The sequence below is a fragment of the Lynx canadensis genome, chromosome A3 (genome assembly GCF_007474595.2).
Source record: "Lynx canadensis isolate LIC74 chromosome A3, mLynCan4.pri.v2, whole genome shotgun sequence".
In the NCBI taxonomy this organism is placed as follows: Eukaryota; Metazoa; Chordata; class Mammalia; order Carnivora; family Felidae; genus Lynx; species Lynx canadensis.
Genome location: NC_044305.1, coordinates 87,686,495 through 87,710,905, shown reverse-complemented (window position 1 = coordinate 87,710,905; position 24,411 = coordinate 87,686,495). Strand labels below are relative to the sequence as shown.

Genomic DNA, 24,411 nt, shown 5'->3' with positions numbered 1-24,411 from the left:
TTTGCTCTCTCTCTCTGTCTCTAAAATAAAATAAAAAAAATTAGGGGATCCTGGGTGGCTCAGTCGGTTGAGCGTCCGACTTCAGTTCAGGTCATGATCCCGAGGTTTGTGGGTTCGGGCCCATGTTAGGCTCTGTGCTGACAGCTCAGAGCCTGGAGCCTACTTCAGATTCTGTGTCTCCTTTTCTCTCTGCCCTCCCCACTCGTATTTTGTCTGTGTCTGTGTCTCTCAAAAATAAATAAACAGTAAAAAAAATTTTAATAAAAAAAATTTAAACGCTTTTCTTTTATTATGCTAGACAGTAAGCATTTCCCAGGTTTTGACAAACCCTTTTTTTTTTAATTTTTTTTTAACGTTTATTTATTTTTGAGACAGGGAGAGACAGAGCATGAACGGGGGAGGGTCAGAGAGAGGGAGACACAGAATCTGAAACAGGCTCCAGGCTCTGAGCTGTCAGCACAGAGCCCGACGCGGGGCTCGAACTCACGGACCGCGAGATCATGACCTGAACCGAAGTCGGACGCTTAACCGACTGAGCCACCCAGGCACCCCAAACCCTTTTTTTTTTAATGTTTATTTTTGAGAGAGAGGGAGAGACAAAGCGTGAGCAGGAAAGGGACAGAGAGAGAGGGAGACACAGAATTCAAAGCAGGCTCCAGGCTCTGAGATGTCAGCACAGAGCCTGATGTGGGGCTTGAACTCACAAACCGTGAGATCGTGACCTGAGCCGAAGTCAGACGCTTAACCAACTGAGCCACCCAGGCGCCCCTTGACAAATCCGTTATAAACATAATTGTTAATAATGCATCATATCCTCTGAACAGCTCAGCATAATTCACTAGACATCTTTACTGATTCCAGAAACTCCTGGCGGGGGAATCCTGGTCCTGAGACAGAAAGGGCTGAAGGTCCTTCATTTCTCCAGGTCTGGGGCTTGAATCTCCCAGACTGGGGCCTTGGCAGGGGCAGCCAGGCTGAGGGAGGGCAGGACCAGTGGAAGGGTGGGGCTCTGAACATCAAGGAAGGAAGCCAGTGTAGCCCAGCATCCCCAGAGACCCAGGGCAAGGCCAGGGAAGGCAATGAGACCCTTCATGTGCTGAAACCAAGGGACTGCCCTCACGGCGGTCCAGGCTTGTGAAACACCACCAGGTGTCGCCACTTGAGCAGGCAGCGAGCCGTGTGCCCTAAGCTCCGGCAACCCAGAGGGAAAAAGAGCTTCTGGAGCCCCACCTCGGTACCCAGACCTGCTCACAGCCACCCCAGAACTCTTGGAGATTTCAGTCAGCATCTCAGGGGTGGACCTGGGCATCTGTATTTTTAACAACCTGGGGCTTTCCCCCACTTCATCAAAAGGCAAGTTGGGCTTTTTGGAAAAATAACTAATTCTAGTAATAGGCCAGGGAAAGTAGACGACCCTGGAAACTTTTTGTGCCAGAAAACAAGGAAATACTCAAAGAATGATAGAAACATGTCAAAAGGACACAGAACTCTAGTTTCATGGACTCCCACTGGCCAAATCTGGGACAATTTAAATATGAAAATAAATATAGTAGCAGATTAAACCATTGAATAAAATAGGAATAGGTTAATCTACACAGAAATAGAAGAAAGCTTTTCCTTACAGTGAAATACAAACTGATGTATGCAGACAAAAATAATTGATTTAGAATATCACCATTTGGCAACCATCCAAGCAATAATTAATCCAACCAAGGAAATAACAATGGATGTGAAAACTGCCGGGTAAAAATCGGAAAAGGATCAGAGTATTTAGAGTCACAAGGTACCCATTCCCCCCCCCCCGCCCCCCACAATTCCTACCTATGAGAAAAGGGAATGGATTGGTGATTAATGGAGAAAGCCAGTAAATGTGATGTTAATCAAATGATCAAAGTTAAAAGCTCAGTAATGGGGATACAACGAGGGCAGCAGAGCATCATAGTATTCTCTTCCTGCCAAAGATGCTCAACCTAAATCTAATCACGAGAAAACATCAGACAGACCCACACTGGGAGACGTACAGGATAACCGACCTGTATTCCTAAAAGCGTCAAGGTCACAGGTTGTAGAAGTCGAAGAAAGACTGAAGAATTCTCCCAAATGGAAGAAGAATAAAGACAAAACAACTAACACAACATATAATCCTTAAGTGGATCTCTTCGTTACAAAGCACTGTTGAAAACGCATGAACTCGAATGGGGGTCTGTGGCAGTGCTGTTATCAACATTAATTTCTTCAGTTTCTTCAGGCTGTGGGTTCTGTAGGAAAAGTCCTTAATCAGAGAAAATACACACTAAATTCAGGGTGACAGGCCAGGAGGTTGGAGACTTTGTCTCAAAGGTTTAGAATAATATACTCTTTGTATTATTCTTGCAACCTTTCTCTAAAACTTAAATTATTTTAAAATAAAAGGTTAGGGGTGCCTGGCCCCTCGTGCGCTCTCTCTGTCTCTCAAAATAAAAAATAAGAACTTTTTAAAAAAATAGTAAACTAAAACAAAAGGTTAAAAACCTGAGAAACGTGCTTCCACTATAACCATAGGAATCTCATTCAGAGAGACAAATAAGCCCCCTACCCATTCATGCTGAATCCCACTTTAGGACCAGCCACAGGCCAAGTGCAAAATGAAAATATGGTCCCTTATTTTTTGTTTTTTATTGTATTTATTTATTTTTTGAGAGAGAGAGAGAGAGAGAGAGAGCAGGGGAGGGGCAGAGAGAAAGGGAGAGCATCTCAAGCAGGCTCAACACCATCAGCATAGAGCCCAACACAGGGCTTAAACTTACAGACCGTAAGATCATGACCCAAGCCGAAATCAAGAGTCGGATGCTTAACCGATTGAGCCACCCAGGCACCCCAAGTATGGTCCCTTGTTAAAAATTTATTAGGAATTTCAAGATGGCAACAGCAGAGAATTAAAGCAAGTGCAGGGCCTAACTGCTCATGAGGCTGGCCCGGTGTGGGGTGATGGCTTGGCTCAGCCTGTGTTGGGCACTTTTCTGAAAGGTGGAGGGCGCCCTACTTGACGTATCTGGCCTGACCCATTCATTCATTACTCTGCTTAATCATCCCCTGCATAAATATATAGGGAGCACCCGCTAAGGGCCAAACACGTCAAGATACTAGACTACTTCCACGAACAAAGCAAAGGCTCTTGCCTCCATGGATGGAGCTGACATCTTGGCAGAGGAGACAGACATTACATAGTCAGTGAAATAGACGTGTAAATTATAAAGTATGTTGGAAAGAAAAGGAAACCAGAGCGAGCAGGATCGGGGGAGCAGGAGGAGCTGCAGGTCGCAGTATTAAATCTACCCCGCTGTGGTGAAGAGAGAGGAGCAAAACCTTGGAAGGGGCACAGCTTGGCTGCCTTTCAGCCCCAGCTCTACTAATACTTGGTGACTCGGGTCCCCCAGCCCTAGGAGCAGATCCCCTTGGAGAACACCCCTTCTTATGTCTCAGACCCTGCCCCCCTTGGAGAACACCCCTTCTTACGTCTCAGACCCTGCCCCCCTTGGAGAACACCCCTTCTTACGTCTCAGACCCTGCCCCCCTTGGAGAACACCCCTTCTTACGTCTCAGACCCTGCCCCCCTTACCAGTCCCTCCCTGCACCCTTGGAGACTTTGCACACCATCTCTGGGTCAGAGAGGAGGTGGGCCCGCAGGAGCATAGCTGCTGCTCTCCATGACCTGGGTGCCAACACCTTAGCAAGGGGGCAGCCCTGCAGGAGAAGCAGGAAGGAGCAGCAGCCCCGAAATTTGAAGACCATCCAGGCAGCATCAGGCACCTCCACACTGAGAGCCCCACACCAACCTCCGGAAGAAGTGGCAACATCCTGGTGGATGAATGAGACTCCAGTCACTCATTCAGGCACTTGAACGAGACTTCCAGCACAGAACCAGCTCCATCTTTTATTTACCCATCAAGGAGCTACAGGGGCAGCCCTGGCAGCTTCAGATGATCTGGAGCCCAGGACCTAGAACAGACTCTGGGGAACCACAGCTGCAGGACCACAGGTGATTAATACTGGAGGCCTTTAGCTCTACTGGGGATCCACAGGGGCATGTCTATGGATTCCACCCATGGTCAGGACCTCCCACCTTCACCATGATGTCATACCTCACTGCCTGTCCCCTTCTGCAGACGTAACCAGAGCTGAGATTTTCCTCCTGTAGGATGTATGTGAGCTCTGCGCTCTCGCAAACCAAATGACCTTGGCCTAGAGTCCTTCCAGGGCTGTCCACATCAAGGTACCCCACCTGATAGCCCTGTTCAAGTCTCCGGCCCTGGACCGTCACAAGACCGTCATCCCGTCACAAGACCATTATCAGCCAGTCATGTGTCCACCAGAACATGCTGCCCTGGAGGAGCAGATAACCTCAGTCACCCGTGTCTGCCATCTTGGGGTCCACGGTCAATAATATCGCAGAACTCTAGAGGGTCCTGTCTGGTCACCAGGCTAGGAGGGCCTAGGAAACCAAAGACAAAGGCAGAGGACAACCTCATCGGATCCTCCTCCAGGTTATGCGGCCCAGCTCTGGGGTCCTTCACCCACCCCACCATGCTCAGTCCATTGCTTACTGCCTGCTTCCTAAGCCCCGGCTCTCTTCACACTGATTAGCGCGACCAAACCCTAGACCAGCCCACTCCCACCTCCCCTGACACACACTGCATGAGTGGATAGGAAATCCCCATATGTGTCACGGTCTTATTTATTACCTTTCCCTGAGAAAACACCTAAGAAGCTGGAGGGGGGGGGGGGGCTAAGATGTGGCCGTGACTGAGGCAGGAATGTTTGGCAGCATCTTCAAACTGCTTAAAAGAAACTCAGGGACCCACCAGAGCTGTGCATCCACTCGCCACCAGTTCCTGCTCCCAACACACACAGTGCCCTCCTGGCTCCCAACCCACCACACCACTGGGGTTCATGTTTCCTTGTCACCCAGCAGGTTTCATTTTCGGATCTGCCTCTGGTTGTGAAGACTGAAGCCTGGAAGGCTCAGTGGGTTAAGCATCAGACTCTTGGTTTCGCTCAGGTCATGATCTCGTGGTTTGTGAGTTCAAGCCCCACATCAGGCTCTGTGCTGATGGTGTGGAGCCTGCTTGGGATTCTGTCTCTCTCCCTCTCTCTCTCTGCCCCTCGTTCTCTCTCTCTCTCTCTCTCTCAAAATAAATACATAAATTAAAAAAAAAAAAAGACTGAGGTAATACCCACAGTTTCCATGCTGTGTCCACACGCTCATTAGCAATCTGCTCTCAAAGGAAATTGGTGAGTACGTTGCTTCTTTCCTCCATGTGTGTCCAGAACAACCATAGGCCTGGAGGCTCCCCCAGGACAGGGATAGTGTCTTCCCCTTCAGTCTAGAACCTGTCTGAGGACAGATGTGGTATCTTCTCATGGCACACAGTGCAGTGTGCCACATCTGAAGGGATTTGGGTAAATGTAGTCTATAGGCCAGCCTGCAGCAGGATTTCACAACCTGTCCCAGCCTTCCTCCTCCTCTCAGTCTTTCCAAGGTTTTCCAAGGATCCCGCACCCTGTCTTCACTCCTATCACTCGCTCAGCAGGTTGCTTTGACAATCTGAGCTAAACTCAATTGGGTATGCCTGACATGCTCTGCCCATTAGGCCCAGCCCAGAAATCTGCCTCAGTAAATAGCTAGTAGAATCCTGAGCTTCTGACAGGGCTCCCTGTCCCTTCTGAGTACAACCTCAGTTCTCTGTGCCTCCCGCTCCATTTGCAACCATCCCCAGGTCCCAAAGTGGGAAGCCCCAGCTCAGATGGTCTTGGGGCCTGGGGCCCCTGCCTGGGCTGCTCTGTGACTTAGCACTGTCACAGGCACTAGAAAATGGACTCGGATAGTCTCCACTGGCCAGAGCTGCCTCCTGGCCCCACCTCCCCTAGCCTGTGCTCAAGTGGGGGCTAAACCATGCAGGGCTTAGACCTCCTCTCCCATCCATCACCTTCTGGCTTTCACACCCCGCTCTTGAAGACATGGTCTATGAAGAATTGGCAATTTCTGCAGTCAGACAGGAGTCCCAACCCAGAAAGGAGAAGGCAGCAGGTTCCCAGCTGGTGATCATGAAGCACAAACAGAGTGCGGAAACAAAGAACCAGAGGAGAAGAGGTGAGACATCCAGGGATGGTCACCAACCTGGCTCAGCCCCATGGACAGGGTCCAGGTATGAAAAGCTGTGTCTCAGGGGCTGGATGGGCCTCTGAGCCTGGAGAGGCACAAGTGAAGGAGAACTTTCAGGAAACACCAGTCATGGATGCACAGAGAGCAAGAGTGGAGAGGTGTTTTAGCAGCACATCCAGGAAGCTAAAAACCCTGGTTGGAGGTACCAGGGGCTGTGATTTAATGATTTAAAAGAAATACATATTTGGTCATTCAGGTGACCAAAATATACTTCTCAGATGTATTTGGTCTTCATCCACAGTTCCTGAAAACACTTCAGAGCCATAAAGATAAAATGGGTGTCTTTTTATTAATGAAGGTGACTTTTGGACCCCACTCATGGGTGGGAGCTGGTTGCCAGGAGGACCAACCATGTGATTAGAGAGTTGGAAATTTCAATCCCATCCCTCCCAACCTCTGGGAAGGGAAGAGGAGTTGGCAGTTGACTCAGTCAATGGCCAATGACTTAGTCAATCATGATAACAATGAAGCCTCCATTAAAAACTCAAGTTTTTTGGTCTCTTTTTTTCAGAGAGATCCTATGTTTAGGGAACCAGAATGCTTCCATATGCCACTGAACAGGGCCCCATGCTCCACAAGGACAGAAAGTTCCTTTGTTCAGGACCTCGCCCTATGTATCTCTTTATCCAGCTATTGATTCATATCCTTTATCAAATCTTTTAATAAACTGGTAAATGTTAGTAAGTGTTTTTCTGAGTTCTGTAAGCTGCTCTAGCAAATTAATCAAACCTAAGGAGAAGGTCACTGAACTTCCAATCTGTAGCTTGTTGGTCAGAAGCACAGGAGACAGCCTGGGGCTTGTGACTGGCATCTAAAGCAGAAGGTGGAGGCACACTACTTGTAGGACTGAATCCTTAATTTGTGGAATCTGATACTGTCTCTGGGTAGATGGTATCAGAATTGAGTTGATGTTGGGGGGGGGGCACCCCCTGTTGAGATTGGGTCTAAAAGAAGTTTGAGAGGAACTCTAAAAGAGGGGCTCAATACACAACAAAGTGCAGCCCAGCCCTGAGGTTTGTTGGAGAAGCTCCAAGCAGATCCTTGACTCAAAGTATCTCCTTCACCAGCTACGTACAGTTCATCCATTAGTGCTCTACACCTGTAGAGAAAGCCGTGGTCCTCCTCAGAATCCAGAAGTGCTTGGAGTCCTTCTTGTCTATGTGGATGTGATACTGTGATTTCTAATTACAAATATATGTGTGTATATATGTATATTTGGTCATTGTCCCTGATTCTGGCACAGAGGTCCTTTTGGGAACTCCTTGGCATTTCCTAAGTGATAAAAACCATAAATGTGTCTTTTGTTGTGCTAATGGAAATCACCTAAGGATTGGATCTGGTTGCTATTGGAGCCAACCTTGCAATTAGAAGGTTGTAGAACTTTCAGCCCCACCACCTCCACGGCTGGTGAATGAGTTCAGTTGCCAATGAAGTCTCCATAAAAACCCAAAGGACAGGGATTGGAGAGCTTCCAAGTTGGATAATAACCAGTAATCTAGTAAATAAAATATTTCTCTGAGTTCTGCAAGCCACTCTACCAAATTAATCAAACCCAAGATTGGGTCATAAGAACATTCCGCCTAGAGACTGGACTTGAGATTGGCATCGGAAGGGGAAGGGAAGGTCTTGCAGGACTAAGCCCTTAACCCAGTGCTGTCTCTGGATAGACAGTGTCAGAACTGAGTTGAATTGTAGGACACCCAGCTGGTGTCAGAGAATTGCTTGGTGGTGTGGGGGGAAAACCCACATACACACATTGGAAATTGGTGCTAGAACCCTTAGATTGCATGACTAGACTGGAGAATTCAGATGGAGGACAAGGGGGGATCAAGAGGTGATGGAGACAGGCTCAGTGATACTGAAGGAGATTATCAGAGGACACGCCCACCAGTTGACCCATGAGCTAAACCTAGACAATTAGAGGCTCCTCACCCCCTCTACCATCCTTGGAATGTAAGTTCTGCTTGCCGTCCTTGCTCCCAAAGACTGCTCCGGGCATCGTCTTGAGCTAGTGACATGGCATTGAGACTATCTGGATGGTATCCATGACTGAACCCAGTTAAGATCTCTATACAAACTTTTGAGATTTGGTGGATGGGTGCAGATATCTACTTATCTTGCTGTTGCCCCAGACAAGCCTCATAGGTAAGTTCCCTGCTTACTAAACCGGCTGCCTACCAGTCTGGAGTGCCCTGCCTCTTTCTTTGCTCTCTCCCTGCCTTCCTTGAAAGGGAGCTGGTTTCAGATTTCACCTGGAAAGCTCTTAAAGAGGTTACAAACCTACGAGTGATCACTGCACTAAACCCAAACGTTCTGCCCATAAGCACTATCTGAGAAAGGGATGGATTCTCCTGGGAAGTAACATCTCTCATCAGGGAAGCATCCAGCCAACATTGGCCTAAGTAAGATGCCTCGGGAAGAAATTCCAGCATCAGAAGCACAGTGGACCAGGAATCCATTCAAGTCTCTTCTACTCCTGAGAGTTTAAAAGATGTGCCACCCTATTTGGACATGGATTCACTATGTGACTTCAGTAATTTGTCCCTATTTGGACATGGATTCACTATGTGACTTCAGTAATTTGTCCCTATTTGGACATGGATTCACTATGTGACTTCAGTCAGTCACTCTCTTTCCCCAGCTCTCAGTACCCAGTAGTAGTTCCAATCAGAGTTCTGCCCAGATCGGCCACTTCCTGACTCACCAAGCCAGCCAAGAGCCTCCCCCCTTCACACACACACACAAGGTAGCCCCACTGTGTCTAAGAGAATTCAGCCCAGAATCCCCAGGGCCTCACTGGGAGGAAGTATTTCCAAATGGATAGTCCCCCAGTGCATCCTGGGAGGTGGAGCTGACCCAGAGGGAAGGTCAGGAATTCTACTGACCAGGAAGAAAGAACCCTGCAGCATATATTTAGCTCCCTAAAAATAACGGGAAGCCAGAGATGAGAGCTGGAAATTGTCTGCTAGGACTGGGAAAGCACTGGAAAGGCTGGGGGAGGAGCAGGAAGGACAATGGAGGAAAGGAAGAGGGTCTGACAGGTCCCGGTGGGCAGGGGAGGGAAATGTCTGTCCCCCTTCCCTTGTGATCTGTGACCCAGATGACTCAGATATTCCAGATCCAGAGATGGGGGCTGGGTGGTGAGGGAGGGCTGCCAAGGAGATTGGGGGAGCCATAACCAAGGCTGCCCAGAAAGCTTGGGGAGACATCAGGTTTCTAGTGGAAAACCAGTCCCAGGAGGTGACTGTGCCTCCCTCCAGAGCAGGAGGGGACCCAGGGGGACAGGCAAAGCTGGTGTGAGACAAGGCTGACTTGAGCCCAGCAGGTGGGGCCAGGATTCCCTCCCGCCCCCTTCCCACCTCTTCCATGCCAGTTCCTTTCCCCAGCACCCTAAGCTCTAGCCAGGGAGGACCTGGCCTGGTTGCTGGTAGCTGGACTATGAAACACCACTTGGGTCAGAAAGGCAAGTCCTCAGACCAGACACTAGCCTGATGCAAAGACCCAGTGTGCACTTACCCCCGTGGGCTGCTTCTTGGTGTCCAGCAGGGGAGCATTGAAGCTTGCAGACAGACTGGGGGTGGCAAGGACCTCCCGGAGTGGGATGTTGGCTTCCCCCAAGAACCTAAATGGAGAGAAAAGTAGAATGTAAAGAATTAGCCTAATGTGCCTGACTCTTCTCCCAACAGACCACCCCCACCCCCACCCCCACCCCTTACCCTACCACCTTACCCCACAAACAAACACCCTGCAGGCAAAGCTGATCTGCCTAGAACACCACAGTCCCTTAGGACCCCTTAATGCTCCCTAGCACCCTGCCCCCAGCCACCCCATGTACCATCCGAGGAGGGCCAGGCCCCTCTCCCTGCACACAGATGAGAGACACCTTCTCCCAAGGTCAACTTTGACCCCTTTCTGCCTCTCCCCAGAGGACTCGCCCCATCACCCCTGTCTGCCTGGACACTCCCATATAAGGGCTGTCTTGCCCATCACACCTCAACAATCCACCAGACCCGTGTCTCCTGAAAGCCATCACACCTGCGTTGCTCTGAAGGTGCAGTAGCCCCTCTAAACTCCATCTACACTGGCCATCTATATTGCTTTCCCAGGCCTCGGCCAGCAATGATCATAAATGAAAAACAGTCTTTCCTGTCTTCAGAGACAGGAAGAAAAGCAAATTGGGCCAGGGTGGACATGTCCCACTCCCAAGAGAGGCCCAGGACTGTCACACCACATACACCTAAGGCAGCACCTCTGACTGAGGGGTGGGAGTCCCATAAATGTATGGGCTCTTGGAAAGAGTAGATCATTGAGTGACAATCAGTTAAGGGATCCTTGAAAGAGTGCCAAGGAAAATGTGTGTGTTCCCTAAGCTAAAAAATGGGCAAACTGCATTCTGCATCTCTGTAGCGGTGGCCGGAAATCAGGAACAGCAAGTGGCCCGTGTCTATCAGAACTGTCGCCTGATGTCCCATCAGACTTCTGTGTGCTTCCTGCATATTGCTGTCAGGGTGTGAACAATGAAAAGCCACAGGAGTGCTCTCATCATTTGCTTCTTAATTTTTTTTTCCCTGATGAATAAACAGCACACCTATTATTTGGGGCCTTCTTTCTTTTCTAGTGTCTGTAACAACTGATTAGAATATAGGTTTTTATGAATACAGGTTTTATGAAGCTTTATGGAAATAAAATTTCTATCTTGACCTAAATAGCTGATTTTTAAAACTGGTTGCTCACACAGGAAGCCATCAAAATCCTAAAGGAGAACACAGGCAGCAACCTCTTTGACTTTGGCCACAGCAACTTCTTACTAGACACGTCTCCAAAGGCAAGGGAAACAAGAGCAAACATGAACTATTGGGACTTCAAGATAAAAAGCTTCTGCACAGCAAGGGAAATAATCAACAAAACTAAAAGGCAGCCTATGGAATGAGAGAAGATATTTGCAAACAACATATCTGATAAAGGGTTAGTATCCAAAATCTATAAAGAACTTATCAAACTCAACACCCAAAATACAAATAACCCAGTTAGCAAATGGGCAGAAGATATGAATAAACATTTTCCCAAAGAAGACATCCAGATGGCTAACAGACACATGAAAAGATGCTCAGCATCACTCAGCATCAGGGAAACACAAATCAAAACCATGATGAGATGCCACCTCACACCTGTCAGAATGGCTAATTAACAACACAAGAAACATCAAATGTTGGCAAAGACGCAGAGAAAGGGGAACCCTCTTGCACTGCTGGTGGGAATGCAAACCGGTGCAGCCACTCTAGAGAACAGTATGGAGGCTCCTATGATCCAGTAGAACTACCCTATGATCCAGTAATTGCACTATTAGGTATCTACCCATAATACAGATTTACCCAAAAATACAGATTCAAAGAGGTACATACGCCCCAACATTTATAGCAGCATTATCAACAATAGCCAACCTATGGAGAGAGCCCAAATGTCCATCCACTGTTGAATGGATAAAGAAGATGTGATATATACATTACATAATATATATTATATACATCACATACATATACTATATATATAATATATTGTATATATACACACATACATATATATACATATATAATGGAATATTACTCAGCCATCAAAAATCATGAAATTTTGCCATTTGCAGTGACAAAAGGAGCTAGAATGTGTTATGCTAAGCAAAATAAAGTCAATCAGAGAAAACAAATACCATATGATTTCACTCATATGTGGAATTTAAGAAACAAAGCAGATGCACATATGGGAAAGGGGGCTATGGGAAAGAAAAGAGAAACAAACCACTAGAGACTCTCAACAAACCACTATGGGAAACAAACCACTAGAGACTCTTAACGATAGAGAACAAATTGACGGGTGATGGAGGGACGTGGGTGAGAGATGGGCTAGATGGGTGATGGGTACTAAGAAGGGCACTTGTGATGAGCACTGGGTGTTGTATGTAAGTGACGAATCGCTGAATTCTACTGCTGAAACCAATATTCCACTGTATGTTAATTAAAATTTAAATTTACAAAATAAAATAAAATATTCATAAAAAGACAAAAAACTGCTCACAATGGGATACTACCTCACATTCATTAGGATGGCCACTGTCGAAAAAAAAAAAGCAAACAACAAAGGTAGGTGAGGATGCGGAGAAACTGGAATCCTTGTGTCTTGTTGGTGGGAATGAAAAAAAGGGAAAGGAAAAATGGATCAAACCACAGAATCCAGCAAGTCCATTTCTGGGTTATCTATTCAAAGAATTGTAATCAGGAAGTCAAAGAGATATTTGTATACCCATGTTCATAACAGCATTATTCACAATCGCCAAAAAATGAAAGCAACCCAAGTATCTATCAACAGATGAATGAACAGATGAATGAATAAATAAAATGCAATAAAAATTAAAATAAAATTAATTAATTAAAAGCATGCATACAATTAAATATTATTAAGCCTTAAAAAAGGAAAGGAATTCTGGGGGCGCCTGGGTGGCTCAGTCGGTTAAGTGTCCAACTTCGGCTCAGGTCTGATCTCACCATTCGTGAATTCGAGCCCCACATCGGGCTCTCAGCTCAGAGCCTGGAGCCTGCTTCGGATTCTGTGTCTTCCTCTCTCTCTGACCCTCCCCCACTCCCACTCTGTGTCTGTCTCTCTCAAAAATACATAAACATTAAAAAAATTACAAACAAAAAAGGAAAGAAATTCTGGCACCTGCGACAACATGGATGAACCTTGGAGACATTATACTAAGTGAAATAAGCCAGATACAAAAAGATATATACGGTATGATTCCATTTACATGAAGTTCCTAGAATAAGCAAGTTTTTGAAGAAAGAAAATAAAATAGAGGTTACCAGGAGGGTAGAGGGAATGGGGAGTTATTATTTAGTGGGTACAGCTTCAGTTTGGGGTGATGAAAAAGTTCTGGACACAGATGGTGGTGATGGTCGCACAACAGTGTGAATGTGCTTAATGCCACTGAGCTGTGCACTTAAAATAGTTAAAATGGTAAGTTTTGTTATGTATATTTTACCACGATAAAAGTAATTAATTACTAATTAATTAACTGCCACTTACATAAGTTTCTAGACAATAAAATCACTTGAGCTCCATTATTCTTGGGACCAGTGGACTGTCGGTCACCTTACAGGTTCCTTCGCCAGCAAGGCAATAGCCTGATTTTCGCGGAATTTTGTAATATTTTTCTGACATTTCTTTAAAGAAAGGGCTAAAGAGAGAGACGTTCACTACTATTCATTCCTCGTGATGCCAGGAGTCACATTTTCTAGAATTTGGACTGGTGTGTGTTATATTCTTTTGCAGCACGGAGCAGGCTTGTACCACAGCGTAAGCAGGGGCTCCTGGAGTGTCTCCATCCTATAGGGCCAGCATGGGGAAGGCACTTGTCACCAGTGTGTTGACTGAAGTGTCCTCAGTGTCACCAGGTAGAACCCAAGACCTGCTCGCCTGCTTGTACCCTATGACCTTTGTCCCACATTTTTCTATAAGCTCTTCTTTGTCTTATCTATTCAAAGAATTGTAATCAGGAAGTTTGTCTCTTAACTCAGGAAAAAGACCCCACTGGCATAGCATCCCATGATGGAAACCAAAACTACCCCTCAAACAATAATGACCACCCTGATGAAGAGTTCCAGTAGCCCAGACTACCCAGACCAGGTCGAGTTTAACTCTCCACTTACACTGCACGGATGAACCATGGAGTGAGCCATGGAGTGACTAACAGTTACCTTTACCTCATTATAATACTAAAATCTCTGCCTGAGGAGGAGCACAAGCCTCATTTACATAACATACAATGTAAGTACAGGCATATTTCCTTAAGGTGCATGACTGTCCTCATACCCTGTCTAAAGATTTTAAATAGAAGGAACCCATTCACCCCTTGCTAGGGAAGTCATGGCTTTGGAAGTTATTCCCCATGATCTTTATTTGCTGCAAAGAAAGTTTCCTTTGTGCAACAACTCTACCAGCTGCAATTTCTATATGTGACTCACTGAAGAGCAAACTCATGTTAGTTAGTTGGGTTACATCTGGCCCCAGGCAATGTCAAAAAAGACAAGACAGTTGGTGTAAAAGACCTGTGAATCCATGGCATCAGAGTCACACTTCCCTCCGGGCAGCAGAGCAGACAGACTGGCTTCAGCAGGTGGATGGCAGAGCCTGCCCTAGAACTCAGGTCCCCACATCCCTGAGGGGTCACCTGGGAAAGGGAAAGGCAGAGCGGACAGTGGGAGCGGAGGGGGTGGCAGGCTTGGTGGTGCAGACATGCTGCTGGAAGGGAGCCCTGGAACCTGCTGCAAGAGCAAGGCCTGGCCTCCAAGGACTCCCTTTCTGGCACCAGGCCAGCCAACCCTCCGCCCCACGGAGAATTCCCGGAAGTGGGGCAGGAACAATGGGAGGAAATGCAGAGGGAAGTGCCGGCCCCACCCCTGCCAGCCCAGGCACCTCCGGAGGCAGGGAGACCTGGGCCAGGAGGGACTGCTTGTTATTTCCTCCCTTAATATCTTTCTGGACCTTGAAATGCCCCCACCTCCCACCCCTGTCATAGGCCTTGGAACCAGTCCTTTGGAGGAACTGGGTGGCTTCACAAGCCCCCACTCCTCTAGGAGGAGAGGCTGGAGGCAGCACAGCCAGCTGCCCGTCCCCACCCCTAAGGAGCAGGCTGCCCCAGAGTGGGCAGCACAGAACTGCTCTGGGAGGCCAGCCTGGGGAGGTCGGACTTCCTGGGGAGGTAGGCTGGGTCTCAGGCTTGATCATAGGAAACCCTTATGGCCACTCTTCATTCATTCTTCCATAGAGTTGGAGGAGAGGTGGCTTTATTCAGGAGGCCTAGGGGAGGAGGGCCCAGACCCTCAGGGAGACCCACCACATCCAGAGGTCAAGACTGAGGCACAGATTCTAGGGCCCAGAGGCCTACACGAAAGCAGCGATGCCAGGTGCTCAGGAGCACTGGCACTGGCACTGATACCAATCAGTGGCCACTTGTGGCAGACAGGATTCAGCAGAGGTCATATGAGGCAAGGAGGGGCCTGGGGGTCCTGCACCAGCTGCCCGAGAGCCAGCTCTGAGTGTGTGCAGAAACTGGAAGATGGGAAGGAATACCCACCACCCCACGTCCCCATCTCCCCCCGCCCCCCGCCCCCCGCCCCCTGCAGCCTACTAATAGAAACAGGTCTCTGTTTTCCTCCCCAGACCTGGCCATCCCTCTTGGCAGTGCTATGTTCTGGAGCCATCAGAATGTGGGGGCAGGAGAAATGCGAGGGCTGAAATCACTGCTGCCATCCCACAGACTGAAAGAGAAGTCAGGAATTGGCACGGGGGAGGAGGGAGAGGTCCAGGCAGTTTACACATTGACAGGGCACACATTTTTCCTCCAAGGAAAAGGAACTAGTTCCCAGACTCATCACCCAGTGAGGCTACTATCCTATCAGAGATGGGAGAAGAACTACAGGGTAATGGCCTCCAAATCTGAGCCCTAAGTGGGAGGCTATAAATTAAAGTGGCCAAGTGAGTTTATTCTAATGAAACACAGAGAAATCTAAATAATTTCATTTAAAAACCTCAGGCCTTTTTCTGTGGACGCTAAATTTAGGGGCACATTTTGATGAGGCACAGGATATTTGCAGGGTCTAAACGTGTCTCTTAAAAGACTTTGGGAGGAGGGTGGCACCTGGGTGGATTAGTCAGTTGAATATCTGACTCTTTGAGACAGGGTTGTGGGATCAAGATCCACATTGGGCTCCATGCTAAGTGTGGACCTGCTTGAGATTCTCTCTCTCTCCTTCTGCCCCTCTCCCCTGCTCGCTTGCTCACTCTCTCTAAAATAAAATAAAGAGGGGTGCCTGGGTGGCTCAGTCGGTTGGGCGGCCGACTTCGGCTGGGGTCATGATTTCGCGGTCCGTGGGTTCGAGCCCCGTGTCGGGCTCTGTGCTGACAGCTCGGAGCCTGGAGCCTGTTTCGGATTCTGTGTCTCCCTCTCTCTGACCCTCTCCTGTTCATGCTCTGTCTCTCTCTGTCTCAAAAATAAATAAACGTTAAAAAAAATTAAAATAAAATAAAGAAAAAAATATATTTAAAAAAATGAGACTTCAAAGGGGTGAAAAGAGCAGTAAATATGCAATGGAAAAATCAGACACCACCTCGACAAGTGATCAAAATGGACATCTCCAATGAGGGACATCTTGTGCTTCTAGAACCTGAGACAGATCAACACACCCACAAAGTACTCTGGCCAGAAATTAGTAACAAATCTAACCATGAGAAAAACATGAGACAAACTTCAAATGAAGAATATTCAATTAACAAAAAACTGGTGTATTATATTATTCAAAAATGTAAGTTGTTGTAAAAGACGAAGGCTGTGGGAAATGTTCCAGATTAAAGAAGGCTGGTGACCCTAGAGGAGAAAGCAGGAAAAGACCTCTCTGATCTCAGCCGTAGCAATTTCTTACTTGACACATCCCCAAAGGCAAGGGAATTAAAAGCAAAAATGAACTATTGGGACCTCACGAAGATAAAAAGCTTCTGCACTACAAAGGAAACAATCAACAAAACTAAAAGGCAACTGACGGAATGGGAAAAGATATTTGCAAATGACATATTGGACAAAGGGCTAGTATCCAAAATCTATAAAGAGCTCACCAAACTCCACACACAAAAAACAAATAATCCAGTGAAGAAATGGGCAGGAAACATGAATAGACACTTCTCTAAAGAAGACATCCGGATGGCCAACAGGCACATGAAAAGATGCTCAACGTCGCCCCTCATCAGGGAAATACAAATCAAAACCACACTCAGATATCACCTCACGCCAGTCAGAGTGGCCAAAATGAACAAATCAGGAGACTATAGATGCTGGCGAGGATGTGGAGAAACGGGAACCCTCTTGCACTGTTGGTGGGAATGCAAACTGGTGCAGCCGCTCTGGAAAACAGTGTGGAGATTCCTCAAAAAATTAAAAATAGACCTACCCTATGACCCAGCAATAGCACTGCTAGGAATTTACCCAAGGAATACATGAGTACTGATGCATAGGGGCACTTGTGCCCCAATGTTTATAGCAGCACTCTCAACAATAGCCAAATTATGGAAAGAGCCTAAATGTCCATCAACTGATGAATGGATAAAGAAATTGTGGTTTATATACACAATGGAGTACTACGTGGCAATGAGAAAGAATGAAATATGGCCTTTTGTAGCAACGTGGATGGAACTGGAGAGTGTGATGCTAAGTGAAATAAGCCATACAGAGAAAGACAGATACCATATGGTTTCATTCTTATGTGGATCCTGAGAAACTTAACAGAAACCCATGGGGGAGGGGAAGGAAAAAAAAAAAAGAGGTTAGAGTGGAAGAGAGCCAAAGCATAAGAGACTCTTAAAAACCGAGAACAAACTGAGGGTTGATGGGGGGTGGGAGGGAGGAGAGGGTGGGTGATGGGTATTGAGGAGGGCACCTTTGGGGATGAGCACTGGGTGTTGTATGGAAACCAATTTGACAATAAACTTCATATATTGAAAAATAAATAAATAAAATAAAATAAATATAATATAATAAAATAAAATCTTTTAAAAAAATAAAAAAATAAAAATAAATAAATTAAATACATTTAAAAAAAAAGAAGGCTGGTGAAATACAACAACTAAATTCAATATGAGAGTCTAGACTGGATCCCATACTGAGAAAGAGGGGGAGGGGGACTTGCTATAAAAGGCATTATTTGGTCAATTGATAGGACAGAAGATGAACGGTGAATTAGATGAAGTATGGCAGCCGTGTTAAGTTTACTGAAGTTGGTAACTACAGTGTGATTATGTAAAAGAATATCCCTATTCTTAATCCCTATTTCTAAATTCTTAAAAATATATTTTACATGTTTCTTAGGAAATATACCCTGAAGTATTTAGGGATAGAGGACCATGATGAATGTAACTTACCCTCAAATGAGAGACAGAGAAAAAGGAAGGAAGAAAACGAGAAGGAGGGAGAGGAGAGAGAATATTATAAAGCAAATGGAGTAGAATGTTAATCAGTGATATTGATATTTTTTTAAGTTTATTTATTTTGAGAGAGAGTGTGTGTGCACAAGCAGGGGAGGGGCAGAGAGAGAGGGAGAGAGAATCCAAAGCAGGCTCCTCGATGTCAGCCCAGAGCCTGATGCGGGGCTCAATCCCATGAACGGTGAGATCATGACCTAAGCCGAAATTAAGAGTGGGACACTTAACTGAGCCACCCAGGCCCCCTTCTTTGTTCTACTTTTGCAACTTTTTTGTAAGTTCAAAATTGTTTCTTAAAAAAACTCCAGAAGTGTTTCCATATGTCAGTTTCTCATTTTTTTATCTTTTAAACTAAGAAAAGAACATGTCAACTAAAAATACATACATGACAACTCAAATCCGCTCATCACTGACTCAGCTGCACCTTCCTCTCACCAGATTCAATGAATCAGTCGTGACAGGAAAGTCAGACTCCCTGTTCTGGCAGGATGCACACAAACACGCACACACGAACACACTCCGGGGAGATTTAAGATCCCTGTGAGGAGACAGCTGTGATCTGTGCCCCCTCCAGCCCTCAGCCATTCGTGCCTGGCAATGAGGAGCAGGAAATGAGGGACAGCCGGACATTCCCACCCCTGGCCTCTGGCAGCCTTCCCCCCGGTATCTGATTCCCCAGGGACTGCCCAAAGGTGACTAAATAGTTTTCCACTTCAATCCAGAAAAAAACAAAAAAACAAAAAAACAACAAAAAAAGAAAAACTATTCTGAAACTCAGGGATGTCCTGGAGTCTATAGTTATAAAAATCCTTGGAATATAAGGGAACGGTCAACACTTCCGACTATGCTGAAAACAATGAGGTGGTGAACTGTAAATATTCCTGCCTCCCAAATAAATATTCCAGAAGGGGGGGGGGGGCCTGCAAACCAGCCTAATGAAACCCAGAGGCTGAACTTAGGCTTACTTTCCCCAACTTCTAGCAACAGCAAACTGCCACTCTACCTCTTTAAATGTCTTAGTGCACACACACACATCTGGGTGAGTGTCTATTCCTAGGTGGGAATGACATTTGTCAGCAGGGAGAAAATACCCTCCACACATAACACAGATGGAGAGTTAATATTCCCAATAGGACCCCAAACACACAAACTGCTATGAATTAGTAAGAAAAAAGCAAGCAATTCAAAATATAACGATAGGAAATTGACAGAAGAAGAAGTATAAATGGACAATAAAATACATGAAAAGATGCCCAACTTCACAAGTAGTCAAGAAAATAGTTTAGGGGCACCTGGCTGGTTCAGTCAGTAGAAAGCATGTGACTCTTGATCTTGATATAGGGCTTGTGAGTTCGACTCCCCCAATGGGTATAGAGATTATTTAAAAATAAAATCTTAAACACACACACACATACACACACACACACACACACACACACACACACACAGTTTATAAGATACTTTTCTCCCCCTACCATGGCACTAAGCAAAAATAAAAATTGACAGGCACCTTTTTTTACACTGTTGGTAGACATAATTAGAACACGTTTTTGAAAAGTAATTTGGCAGAATTTATGAAAATGTTATATGTTCATATCCTTTGATCCAGTAATCCCACTTTTAAGGATCTATTTTAAAGAAAAAAATAGTCTAAGGACATAAAGCAATTTGGATAAAGATATCCACTGAAGGGGCAGGAAAGAAATGAGAAAGAAACCGAATCCCAGCCAGTAAGGATACGGTGGGATAAATTATGGGGTGCCCACCCTGTGAAATACCACACAACCATTTAAAATGGGGCTGGTCAATACATACTGACCTGGGAAAGGGTCCATGATGAATTGACAAAAAGCAGGGTGTAGACCAGTATGTATGGCATGGTTTCATTTTTGTTTAAGAACATGCATACACACGTATGTAAACTGATGTTTGCACAGGCTTAGGAAAAGCGGAGGAAGACATGCGCCAAATTGTCAACAACAGACACACTGGAGGGAAGGGAAGCAGCAGATGGGGGGAAGGCTGGGAAAACTTGCACCTCTTCCTTTATAGCTTTTTAAGAATGGAGGTTACTTTTGCTTATAAAAAAACACTTGAAATTTTTATATTCTTGTGAGTTTTCATAAATTAAGGAATGTGTGTGCACATATGTGTGAGGCATGTTGGTGCACACTCTGTGTCCACGAGGAGCGTGTGAGTGGTACGTTCAGTCGGTGTGGTCTGTGTACGTGTGTTTGTACGGACCCAACAGTCCCCTCACGCTACACACCTTCCAATGTGCCAAGCACGCAGTAGGGCATCTGACACCCACACACTATCTCATTCAAGCTTCGCGACAACCACGCAGTGTAGGTACTATTGTGGCCATTATCCTGATGAGGAAGCAGGTTCAGAGAAATCCAGGTCGCAGACAGTGTCAGGATGAGGCTCACTACTGACAGGAGGTCCCTGAGAGAAGGCTTTGAGCCTCATTGTCATGCCACCACCCCTCCCCTGCTCGGCTCTGTGGACACAGCTGGGGACCTGAGACCCCCTGCTCCCTCAGGGAAGAAATCCCTCCACCACATCAACGCACTCCCTGTAGGGGCCACAGGCACCATCCGGCCGGACCCCCTCCCCCAGCAGCCACGGCCATCCCCTGTGCATTCTTGTGCTGGGCTCCTCTTGTTAAGGACTAAGACTTTTGTTAGCTCCTCCCCGGAAATGCCCACATTCCCCAATACGTTAGCCCATTGTCCCAGGAGGCCCAGGACACCCCCCCACACACAAACCCTGAGGGCACCAAGGCCTACTCTGGGCTCAGAGGCTGCCCTGAAAGCGATAGTCACAGAGGTCAGGTAGACCACTATTCCCAAAATATCTCCTCAAAGCCTATAGTGGCGTCTGCTGCTCACCATTAACATTCTTTTGCTGGTCTACACAGAGTCTGGCAGGGGCGCCTGGGTAGCTCAGGCAGTTAAGCCTGCGACTTCAGCTCAGGGTGTGATCTCTCAGTTCACGAGTTCAAGCCTACGTCGGGCTCTGTGCTGACAGCTCAGAGCCTGGAGCCTGCTTCAGATTCTGTGTCGCCCTCTCTCTCTCTGCCCCTCCCCTGCTTGGGCTCTGTCTCTCTTTCTCTCTCAAAAATAAATAAAAATTTAAAAAAAAATTTTTTTAAACAGAGTCTGGCATAGACAGCACCATTCCCCAGGCTCCTAAGAGGAGCAAAACATTAAGCCATGGGCTGCCACCAACACTTTAGTATGAATTAGTCTTTTTTCAAATCATCACTGGCTGAGAGCAGGCTTTGATGGGAAAGGGTTGAGCCAGTGAGAACGGAAGGAACTGGGGCAGCAGGAGAGCAGCACAAGAAAGACACGGAAAAGAGGATGTGCCAAAAGGAACTGCCATGTATGGAGCAGCCTCTTCATAGCACTTCCCTCAGATGAGCTTGTGCGTTTCATTTGACACCCCTCGAAGAGGAAGAAACAGAGAGGCTCAGGGAGCTTCGCTGAGACTAGACCCCTGTTCTTCTGCTGGACCACAATGTCAAACCCTGTGTAAGGGTGGGAAGAGGAGCAACCAAAAGAGGAAGGAGGAGAAGGAGCAGGCATTCAAGAAGGTTCCCAAATTGCCTCGTGGGCCCCCAGCCAGATATGGACACCATGACTGATGACCCAGATCACGGGCAGGGGAGGGCAGGCAAGGCTCTGCGTGGGGCTGAGTGGGGCTCAATGCCCCACTTTACGGAGTCACCGGGTCCCTAAGAGGTACCAAGTAGACCACACTATTGCATAGAAAATGCTATCCTAAACACTAAACAAAGGCTTTTTCATATGCAGTTAAGTGCCTCTGAACTAGTCCTTGGTGTAGAGTTAGGGGTCCTTCTATGCGGCTTGATTAAAGGGAGGCAGGGTGCATAGTCACCCTGAGAAAGAGTTGCCAGACCAAATACAGGATTCCCTGTTAAGCTGACATTTCAGATAAACAGTGAACAATTTTTTATTATAAGTAGATCCCATGCAGGGCACCTAGGTGGCTCAGCCAGTTAAGGGTCTGACTCTTGATTTCAGCTCAGGTCATGATCTCACGGTTGTGGGATCGAGTCCCACATCGGGCTTGGTGCTGAGCATGGAGCCAGCTTAGGATGTTCTCTCTCCCTCCCTCTCCCCCTCCCCCACTCACATGCTCCTTCTCTCTGTCTCTCAAATAAATAAATAAATAAATAAATAAATAAATAAATAAATCCCATGCGATATTTGGGACAAACTTAACTGGGTGTCCCGAATGTTTCTTTGTTGAATCCGGCCACCCTACCCCAGGGCTGGCTAGGCCTAAAGCCAATGAGCTACTGTGGTCAAAGTGGAGAACGTTTTGACCCTGGTATTTTTTTTGACAGGCGGGTGTTCTGACCCCATGGAGACTTTTGCTTCCATGTGCATGTTTACCAAATGTTTAAATCAAAGATATACCTACATTAATTCATTTCCACTGAAAAGACATTCTCTGGAACAAATTAAATTAAGTCCATTGAATTTGTTGATGTACTTTCTATACCGTGCAATTAACTATTTCCTTTTCCTTCAATCTTTATTTCTATTTGACTGAAATTAGTGTCAATGGTAACAACTATTTTCTGTTTAAATTTCCCAAACTCAGATTTGGCTCAAAGACTTTTTTTTTTCAATTCTTTGGTTCACATCAAGCTCTATCGAATATAGCTCCTTTCTATTTTGAGTTTTCTCTTACAGAATTACTTCTATTATGGCCCATTTTCCCAGGTCAGTGTTTACAGTTACCAACAGGATTCTTCATTCCCTTTTACATTCCCTTCGCGATTCTACCCATGTGTGGTTTTAGCCATAAGTATTTTGTGGTGACTATTTCCACCAATAATTACACACATACACTATTACAAGAGTGACAGTTTATATTTCTTTCCTAGCTAATCCATGAAAAAATTGAGAGTACTTTAGGGGCACCTGGGTAGCTCAGTCAGTTAGGCATCCGACTTTGGCTCAGGTCATGGTCTCACGGCTCATGGGTTCGAGCCCCACGTCGGGCTCTGTGCTGACAGCTCAGAGCCTGGAACCTACTTTGGATTCTGTGTCTCCCTCTCTCTCTGCCCGTCCCCCATTTGTGCTCTGTGTCTCTGCCTCTCAAAAATGAATAAATGTTAAAAAAAAACTTTTTAAAATAAATAAACATTAAATTTAAGTTGATTAAAAGTAAATAAAATTTAAGGTTCAGTTCCTCAGTTATACCAGCCAACACAGAACATTTCCATCATCCCAGAAAGTTCTGTCAGGCGGCACTGGTCTGGACTGAGATGAATGACTCTCACCCTGGGCTGCACAGTAGAAACACCTAATACCTGGGACTTTGTAACGACACCCACAAGGCACGGATATAGATAAAAGCTGTAGGTGATGCTATTGTGTTGCTCGGATTAGGAACCTCTAGGCCGAACATCCCAGTGGTCAGAGCAGCCAGTCAGGGATCAGGGTCAACACCTCTGCAGCGTCCCTCTGAGAAGCCCAGAGTAAACAAGAAGTTGTTCAGTGCAGCCTGAGACAAGAGTCCAGGACCTCCAGCTGGGCTTTCAAGAGCGTCTCCTATCCATAGGAGTGGAGTTTCCCTTTCTCTGCATTTCAAACCTGGTTTTATCAACACAAAGTTGGCCCGGCCCCGTAGTTGGCTCTGGGGTCCCTCGGGCTCAGGGTGGGTGGGTGTTGAGTAGCCACGAGGCTCCCAGCCTCCATTCCTGTCCTGAGGCATGGAGGCTCCCTGAGCTCCCACTCCAGGCTAGCAGACCAGTCAAGGCCACCCCAAACTGCCAACAGTCATGAGGGGAAACACAGCAGTACCAAATGCCCCTCCAACAGCTTCACCCTTAGGCACCTCACAGTCCGGCGAACTGCTATGGAGGCTGCATACCCCACTGGCTGCTATAAGGAAGCCAGAATTCCACTATTTCCACACATGACCATGTGGTTTGGGCAATCTCTGAAATTCTTCAGATGTGTACGAATATAAGTTTAAATTTAAATTTAGTTTAATTCAAATTTAATTTTTAATTGCTACAACTACAAAATTAAGACACGTTTGGAAAACTCAAAACCTACATGCAAGTATAAGAAGTTTCTAGCAAATTGGGAAGTTTTGAGAATTAGCAATTCTGCAAATTGATATTTGAGGAACTGATTTCT

At 46.3% G+C, this 24,411-nt stretch overlaps 1 protein-coding gene across 16 annotated transcripts in view; it reads right to left on the bottom strand.

Annotated features, from left to right (window-relative positions):
* Window positions 1-24,411, bottom strand: part of DYSF (dysferlin) — a 227,109-nt gene that overhangs the window by 167,912 nt on the left and 34,786 nt on the right. For all 16 annotated transcript variants that reach the window (XM_030310815.1, XM_030310819.1, XM_030310817.1 and 13 more), the window contains exon 4: window positions 9,719-9,824. In XM_030310815.1, coding sequence (XP_030166675.1) covers window positions 9,719-9,824 — 106 coding nt within the window. The remainder of the gene's footprint in view (window positions 1-9,718; window positions 9,825-24,411) is intronic.